This window comes from Rutidosis leptorrhynchoides, chromosome 2, assembly GCF_046630445.1.
Source record: "Rutidosis leptorrhynchoides isolate AG116_Rl617_1_P2 chromosome 2, CSIRO_AGI_Rlap_v1, whole genome shotgun sequence".
NCBI lineage: Eukaryota > Viridiplantae > Streptophyta > Magnoliopsida > Asterales > Asteraceae > Rutidosis > Rutidosis leptorrhynchoides.
In genome coordinates this window covers 596,318,755-596,328,299 of record NC_092334.1, presented here as the reverse complement: position 1 = coordinate 596,328,299, position 9,545 = coordinate 596,318,755, and the positions used below count along the sequence as shown (strand labels likewise).

At 37.3% G+C, this 9,545-nt stretch overlaps 1 protein-coding gene across 1 annotated transcript; it reads left to right on the top strand.

Annotated features, from left to right (window-relative positions):
* The first annotated feature begins 6,864 nt into the window (after positions 1 to 6,864).
* On the top strand, positions 6,865 to 8,974 carry LOC139893373 (scarecrow-like protein 8). The gene has a single exon (XM_071876531.1). The coding sequence runs from the start codon at positions 7,067 to 7,069 to the stop codon at positions 8,864 to 8,866; it is 1,800 nt and encodes a 599-aa protein (XP_071732632.1). The 5' UTR covers positions 6,865 to 7,066; the 3' UTR covers positions 8,867 to 8,974.
* Positions 8,975 to 9,545: the final 571 nt, after the last annotated feature.

Here is a 9,545-nt window from a genome sequence, read left to right as displayed (position 1 = left end):
TGTTTAAACACATAAAGGATTAGACCGTTAGGATAACCAAACGTGTTCATGGAAGTCAAAACTGACTTGGCCATGGTGTTCTTTATGGTTGAACTCTTTTTAAGGGCCTAGCTGCCTTTTAAACTCAATCACTAGCGAAAGCATCGAAACACATCACGTCTCTCGGATACGGAAAACCCTGTATTCTATTATGCTTAAGAAAGTTTAGACTTTGTGGAATGTTAATACGTCACCCAACCGAGTCGCTCAATTGGATGAGTCGTCTGAACGTATATTCCTGTAATCAGACTGCAAGGGCGTCAGGGTAAGGGACGTTGACATGTCTTACGACAGGGGCATTTAGGACCAGGGTAATGAATACAAGGTCCCTACCTATTCATGTGACATCATTCCATAATCTCGGTAAAGTAACTGGTGAAATCATAGTATGCGTTTGTTTTAACCTTATCTGAATTAAAAATTTTATTGCATTTACTTTATTTGTCTTATAAACTAGAAAACCCCAAAATTAGGTAACAAACCACTACTCCTTCACCTTATAATTATCTTTAGGTTCGATTCTACTGATATCTTAAAAATACGATCCTAGGTCATACTTCCCTTACTCATAATAAGGAGTAGTACGATTTAGGCCCCGCTAAGTATAATTTTAAAACCATTACCCCCTTTTGATGACTGATTCTGACGTGTTGCGACCTAACGACACCGTACAAATAAAACCGTCCGTTTTGGCCATATCAGGGTACATGAAACGACTCCCAAATCGAATTAACATTTAATTTGTAAACGTATGACATTTTTTTTTGAAGGAATTGATAATTACCATCACAACCACGATTAGATTACATCACTTGTTCAAATGTCACCACAAGTTTCGAATGCATCAAGTTAAGAGTTACAACATTGGGTACACAAGACCCATAAATTAATCAAATGTTTCAATGAACGACCCATTAGTGAGCATGAACGTCGGGACCATTACCAAAAGTGCCTTCCAAAATCCGCCACAAGAAAGCTAGGCCAAACTCTTACCCTTGTCCTTTGAAGTACCACAATCTAAAAAAATAAACAACGAAAGGAGTAAGCTACAATGCTTAGTGAGTGCAATACTTATATGCATACATACATAAATCCCTTACTTGTACCACTTACACAAATATTTGTATACAAGCTAGCATCACAAGCAATATAAATCCAAAACAACGCATTACACTACAACATGTCAATATGGTTAACCATGCAAAATAGTGCTAGTTATCAATTGAAATAACACTACCAAACAAGTGCACATGGCCGCGAAGGTGCCTTCTGGATGGCACCGTCAAGTATACACGAACATGGTCGCCGAAGAGTGTATTCGTTGAGTGACACTCACCACATCCTTAAACAATCTGTGGCCGCCGAAGAATGAATAACACTCGCCACAATTACATTCACAAACGTGGTCGCGAAGAGTGAGACCTTATGGGTAACACTCACCACCTTGCACCAAATTGCCACGAAGAGTGAACCTTACAATCTGTCACTCGCCATATCACAAAACAAGCAAACAATCTATATATACACACATATAAATACTCCACTCACCTCGAGCAACTAGATGAGTCTACAATCGAGATAGGACTTTAAGATTGCTCCAATAGCGAATTACCTAGCACAAATCACAACATTAAGCTATGAACACTAGTAGCTTGACCCAAAACTCACAAGTGCAACTTTGATCCAAATTGCACCCAATTTCACCAACTTGGTCCAACGAGACCCAAACTCCCCAAATCACTAAAAGCTAGTGATTGGGTCCCAAACTTAACCAAACACATCTTATGGTCAAGTGCTAGGAGGACTTCATGACCCATTTCAACCAAAGACCCATTTTGACCCAAATCGGGTTTACACCCAAATCAAACTACCAAAGACACTCATTTTGGGTTCCATTCACCAACAAAATCATCAATACTTGTGATTATGCCCAATTTGCAAGTCTACACGTGACCAAAATATTTTCCAACCCAAAACCCACCAACAAGGGTCAATCAACACCCACACTAGCTTTAAACACCCATTTGTGAGCTAGATGAGTTAAATCAAGAACATGCAATCTCAAACCCTAACCTCAAATGGAATGAAAATTGGAGTTAGGACTTACTACTAGTATCAAAAGATGGCTAGGAACGATATGAACAAGATTAACATTTGCACTTTGGTGAGATTCAACATTCCTCCTCTCCAAATCAAGCGCTCTCTCTCTCTCTAGAAGGTGCGTTTCTCACACTAGAATGCTTGAGAGTGTTTGAGTAGGAGCAAGATGAAATTAAAGTGGATCTAAAACTGATCCATCCACTAATAGGTCGTTCATAAGTGAAAAGACCCATTCGCCCCCACTTAAACTCATTTTAAAACAATAAAAGGGCATCCTGACGCACGTACAGCCGCATCGCGACTTCCCCAGGCCCGCGGCGCGGTATTCAGTATAATCTGGTATCCGTATTAACCACAAGCAAGGCCATCAGACATAGCAGATTCCCGTGACGCGGCTCCAATCACCCGCGACGCGGCTCTAGGCGTTTTTCAATATCCGGATCTCCCAACCCCAATTTCCATCAGATACAGTGCATAGCCGCGGCGCAACCAAGGACTCCGCGGCGCGACTTCCTCTGATCAAGAATTTTCGAGTGTTACAGTACGCTGCCTGAAAGGTTGTGATTTTATTGTAGTATAGGTTTATATATTTAAAAGGTTGATCCGCACAGCACACACGTGACATGCGCACCCATCAAACTTTTAGCGCCACTGCCATAAGGTAGCGGAAGTTTTAAATTTTTACTTTTCTTGAAGCACTACAAGGCGCTTGATGTGTAGGATCCATAAGCGTCAAGAGTTGTTGGATTTTTTCCGATTTAAAGGATCCTGCCCCCCACCAGGTGGGCTGACCATCATGCTTTGTTGTTGAATCTTGAAAAGTGGCTATTTATTTTTCGAGCCAAAGACTAGTTAATTTTCATTCTTGTTAATTTTCTTTTATTTTCCTTTCTTTCGTGAAATCCTTTTCCTGGAAGTTTGTACTTTCTTTTTTCCCGCTAGTGCACGATCCATTCCAAGAGCACTGAGCTCGTGGAACTATTTAACGATCCTAAAAGGATCATTCGCCCAGCCGACAAGAGAAAGAAAGCACAATTGTTAATCGAGTCTAGTGTCATAAGAACCAGGGTGTCGGAGCCACCGACCATTTTCCCTAGCCCGATTAATTCTATTCATAATTCTCACGAGTCAGATATAGGTGATAACGCAAACCTTTCAATGGAAGTCATGATAAAGGCCACCCGAGTTGGTCGAGGTCATGCAATAGTGCATCCTAATGTCACCGACGACTTTGAGATTAAGGCACGATTCATTCACTTTCTCCTTGATCACTCTTTTCTTGGTTTTCCTACAAAGGATGCTAACGAGCGCCTATGAACTTTCTTCAACATCTGCACACTCTTTAAAATTGGTGCAGTCCGAAAGGAGGTAGTTTACTGAAACGACTCAAGTCCGTTTACCGAAAACAACACCTTTTTATTTTACAAAAGAATTGCGTGGCACGCATAATCCTTGCCCGTCGCGATTTATAGCAGATTTCCAAAACAGTTGTTTAAACCAAGCCTGCTCACCAGTTCCAGTTCATCTGCGCATCGCGCAGAAGAGGTGCGCGTCGTGCAATTTAACAGTATCTGATAATTGTCACCATTCAGCAGTTGAACAAAACTCCAAAAATTTCTAAGTGTTGAAAAATGACACAATACATGTCAATGTTGACCAAAACATGTTTAAACACATTTCATGCTTCAAATGGGTACAAAGATGCAATCTAAAATTTTGGTCATCAAAACTCATTTTAACACAAAACCCGAATTTAATTCACCAAAATCTGAGATGGTTACCTTGGTTAAATCCTCGAAACATTGCAATAAATGCACGAACTCACAGGCTTTGATTTACACAAAAAAATGGTATGAAATTTTCGGAAAAGCAAAGATACGTTTGGAAGGAATTGAGTTGTATTCTAATAATATATGTTTCGAACTTAGTACAATTACGAGAGTTGTAATGAGGGATACGTGCATGGTGGCACAATTAGAAAAATTTACCGATATATGTACTTCTTGTTTTATTTTATGCAATCATTGTTTCAATTTATCAAATCGTATTTTGTAATTTTGTTTGTATTATTATTGTAATATTTAATTTTTAATGTAATGTTTTATTTATATTTACTTTTAAGTATTAATTTTATTTTATAGAAAAGAAACTTAATAAACACAAAAATAATTTATTTAAATGTAAAAATTATAAAAAATAGAATAGGTACTGGAAATGAACAGTGAGCGATATTTAATTTTTTTTCTCAGCACAATCAATTCAGGGACATTGAAAATGAACAGTGAACAACATATTCTTAAAAGGAACAAGAAAAAATTACGCTATTGGTACCTGTGGTTAGTTTACATTCTCATGACAACACCTAAACTATTTTTTTTACGTAGTTGGTACCTAGATTTTGTTTAACTTGCGTGGTTGATACCCCTGACTAACTACAGTCAAATTTTAATGGTTAACCTTTCACATGTGCCAAATATGTGAAGGTATTTTTGTCATTTTTATATTTCTTCACTCACATCCTTTGTCTTGCTAGTCCCCTCTCCAATTGTATAGTACATGCTTTCGTCCCACTTTTCGAATATCGTTGCATGTTTTTTACCACTTGTATCTTCAACAAGAAATTGTTTTCGAATATCATTACATGTTTTCGTCCCACTCCATAATTTTCCTAACATAAGATTAATATAAGCTGGTGGTGACCTGAAAAACAATACAAACACGTATATGATATATCTACTGAGTAAAACTAAAAATTGAACAGTAAAACAAATAAAGATTGGAACTTTTGTATTCATTTACCTTACTCCACATCCTTTAATGTTCGTATAACTACAATTAAAGTAAGACATCAAACCTTTTCAGGGAAGAATCGATGAACAACTACTACTGAACACTTCATCTTCATCGTTATCGTGCTCGTGTTCGTCCAGATTTCCACCAAGAATTTCAATCGAACAAATTGAATCTGAAATCTGATGGAAGTAGCTTCATTATGCAGCAAAAAGTACTTCTTGTGAAGGATCTAACTTCAAAACATCATCTAATTTGCAAAATCATCGATGAACAGATAGAAGTTGAAGGTTTTTGAACCCAAAATCAAACTCGATATCTAGGATGATTTTGATGATGCTTCCTACACGAAAATTGTTGCAAAAGCTCCACATAACACTCGAAAATCAATAACATAACCTGAAACTGAGTACATCTTCTGGATTTGAAGTTCGATGTTGCGTTTGACTTTTGTTCATGAACTATGACTTCGAAATTCGTTCTCAATTCTTCGATATAGGATCTGAGATTTGGCATACAGATTCACGATATGAATATGAAGACATTTTCATATTTACTTTTCTTCCAATCGTTCTCAGATGAACCGGAGGCAAAAAGGGTTAACGTTGTTCGGTTTAGAACGAACTCGATCCAAAAATCAATGAATCTGAACAATTTGTTCGAATCTGAAGATCAACGAGTATTCAGTGAGATGTAAGGATCATGAATCTGAGTTCCGTTTGAATTTATAACCTCAAGATGATAAACGCCTAAATCGGTTACGGTTTGCGATTACTAAGATGAATATGATCTTTCAGATGTTGAAATTTGTCACAATGAAGATGAATTCCTTATGATCATAGTGTGTTCAATAGGTAATAAGGTTCTCAAATATATAATTACTTTGTTGATTTAAGATCAAATGAGGAAATTGATAATTTTATGCTATGAAGATCACGGACGGACAATTACTTGAAAGTGATAATCTGGAATGATGAATTTTGTGTTCTGGTATTTTAAAACAAAAGGAAAAAGAAAAAAACTATAGATTATTCAAAAAAGAAATAGGAACATGACGAAAATACCCTCACATATTTGTAACATGTGAGGGGTTAACCATTAAAATTTGACTGCAGTTAGTTAGGGATACCAACGACGCAAGTTAAACAAAAGCTAGGTACCAACTACGAAAAAAAAGTTTAGGTGTTGTAATGAAAATGTAAACAAACCACATGTACCAACAGCGTAATTTCTTCAAAAAACAATGATATAAACGAATTAGATTTATTTATTTTGAAAAAACAAGAAAACATTATAACATAAATATTATCTCGGGAAAAGGCAAAGCATAACAAGAAACAAAAAGAGAAACACGGATGAGGCTCGAAGACATAAAAATAAGCCTAAAGACTAACCCGAATTAAAGCTATCTAAACCCGAGCCTCGTCATAAAACAAAATAAATGAAGATACAAACAAACTAGCGACAAAGATATTACTCACCAACCAAGCCAAAAACCACTAACCGACAATGTCATCCTTACTATAATTTTAGGGACGTGATAAAAGAACCTCATCGCTGATGTTGTTGGAATCGACGCCATTGTCCGTACTAGTCTTGAACGAAAAGCACCACCGACTCTAGTCCCATCACCCGTGAAAGTATCCGCCGAAAGGTGATTCACACCGCCATTTTTGAACTTACAAAAAAAACCTCCTTTTTCTAATGAACATCATTTACCCGAACTCACGTATGACCGGTTACAAGACCCGTTAACTTAACATCTTTGAAATTTGAAAGAATTAGATGATAGTACATTACAAGTATAGTTAATAGTTAATGAACTAGCTTTTGTCACCAAAAGAAAGCAACCATAGGCCAGTTGGAAACCCAATACATTTGTTCTCTCTTTCTCTCTCTCTTTCTATAACTACTTTCTCTCTCTAAAACCCCCCACCAATATCTCAATTTCAATGTTAATCAAAATCCAGAATCAATCTAATTTTGCTTTCACGAAACCCTCTCTTATTTCCAAAAATTCCTACTTTCACTCTTTCTCACTACCCAACATTTTTCTCCTAATAATCTGTTCCCATTTAATTAATTAATTAAATTAATTAATTACTTTTTTAATTAGCTTTCTCGCCGGCCGGCCACCATGTCTTCAGGTTATCCTGGCGGTCACCCAGATTACTTCAACCTCAACACCAACAATAACATAACTCCAAGATCCATCCCCATGATGAACTTAAACCATAACTACCGGTCACCACTCGCCGGAATCGTCGTCGACCAGTCTTCCCGGCAACCTGACTTGATCGGAAAAAGATCACTAGCTGAATTCCAACACCATCAACAATTACAACAACAAGCTGCGTTTTACTTACGAAACGTAAAGCAAAAACCTTCTATTAATAATCATAATAATATAATGGATTTTTCAACCGCACCTGAAGTTTCATCCCTTTCCAACATGACGTCATCTTTTTCGACTATTCCTAGGTACGGTGTTCCACTTCTACATCAACAACAAATTCATCATCCGTTAAATGTACATAAATTAAATTTCAACCGTTATTCGTTACCACAATTGTCTCAAAAGCAAGAAACTGAAGGCAAAATGATGAAGCAACTACAAGAATTAGAAAAACAGCTTTTATTAGACGATGAAGACGACGGAGAAAACGACGTTTCCGGCGTGACAAATAGCGAGTGGTCGGAAACAATTCAAAATATATTATCACCTCCGGTGGCGACTAAACCGGAAAACATTGTGTCTCCGTCGCCAACGTCGTCATCTTCGTCGTCGTGTGCGTCATCTTCTGCGTCGCCAGCGATGTTGGTTTGTTCAAAACAGTTGTTATCTGAAGCTGCCGGAGCATTATCAGAAGGAAAAACAGAAGTTGCGAATGAAATTCTCACGCGCTTAAACCATGTTTCAAACGCGCGTGGGACACCTGAACAACGGTTGAGTTATTACATGACGGCTGCACTCCGATCACGGATGCAACTAGGTGCAACCACCGTGTCGGAGTTGTACGGAAAAGATCACATTTTGTCAACGCAACTTTTGTATGATAAATCACCTTGTTTTAAACTTGGTTTTATGGCGGCAAATGCTACTATACTTGAAGCTGGGAAAAAGATTCATATAGTGGATTTTGATATTGGTCAAGGTTTGCAGTATGTCAACTTGTTGCGTGAGGTTGCAGCGGCGCGTGAAGCGCGTGAGGGTTGTGAAGGTGAAAATGGGACACCTTTTACGATAAAGCTTACAACTTTTCAAGATTTTGGTAATGGGGGTATTGAAAATTTGAAGCATGTTGGTGAAGGTTTACAAAGTCTTGCTAATAAATTGGGAGTTATGTTTAGTTTCAATATTTTAAATTTGAAAATATCGGAGGTCAATACGACGTCGTTAATGGTAGAAAGTGGTGAGGTTTTGGTGGTGAATTTTTGTTTCAAATTGTATAAGTTGCCCGATGAGAGTGTGACGACGGAGAATTTAAGAGACGAGGTGTTACGGCGCGTGAAGGGTTTGTCACCGGATTTAGTGACGGTTGTGGAGCAAGAATTGAACATGAATACGGCGTCGTTTGAGACACGCGTGAGTCAAGCGTGTGGGTATTATGGTGCGTTGATTGAATCGTTGGATGCCACAATCGGGAGGGAAAATATGTACCGAGTCAAATTAGAGGAGGGACTGAGTCGTAAAATAATGAACTCGGTCGCGTGTGAAGGGAGAGACAGGGTTGAAAGATGTGAAGTGTTTGGGAAATGGAGGGCCCGGATGAGTATGGCTGGGTTTAAGATGAGTCAACTCAGCGTTGAATCGTTGCTTACGAAAGTGAACTCGGTAACACGTGGCAATCCGGGTTTTACGGTGAAGGAAGAAGGTGGTGGGATAAGTTTGGGATGGATGGGACGGACACTCACGGTGGCATCGGCCTGGAATTAATTAGGAGGAATTTTATTTGTATAATTTTTAATTAATTAATATTAATATCTCATTTAAAGTTTTTATAAATATATGAAATTATGATTATGATGATTTTTAGTGTGACGTGTAACATCAAAGTTTGGAATTAGTTCTAAGTACTGTAGTAAATTTAAATGTTATAATCTATCATGTTAGATTATCAATCGCAAAGCTATTTTAATTCTATTTATGACTTATATATACTCGGTATAAGGACTCTTGAATGTGTCTTCAGTTTTGGTAAACTATTTATTGCATTAAAAGTTGAAAATGCACTCATGATCGTTTGAGATTTTTTTTTACCTTTTTTTTACTCGACATAGTTAGAAAGGTTAATTAAGTTTGAAAAGTTGAACCTATATATAATTTTACATTTTATATAGAGCAACGGTTACAACAAATGCAACTCGATCAAGATATGAAACATTTTAGTTTCAAATATGATAGATTTTTACGAAAGCCCAATGCTTCTGTTGTTATAACAATGCATCTTTTGGTGTATTTGATAAAAAAGTTATAATTGGTTTTGAAAATTTATAGCTGAGAATGTGTATTTATAGTCGATGTTGCATAGTTAGAGTTGTTTAGCTTGTTGCTTCTAGTTAGGAAGTGATTGTTATGTTTGTGTGTTTCGGTTACGTTCTGACTCCCTTGAGTT

What these genes read in the sequence shown, in the direction of transcription:
- LOC139893373 (XM_071876531.1), top strand. Translation starts at nt 7,067, where the DNA reads ATGTCTTCAGGTTATCCTGGCGGTCACCCAGATTACTTCAACCTCAAC.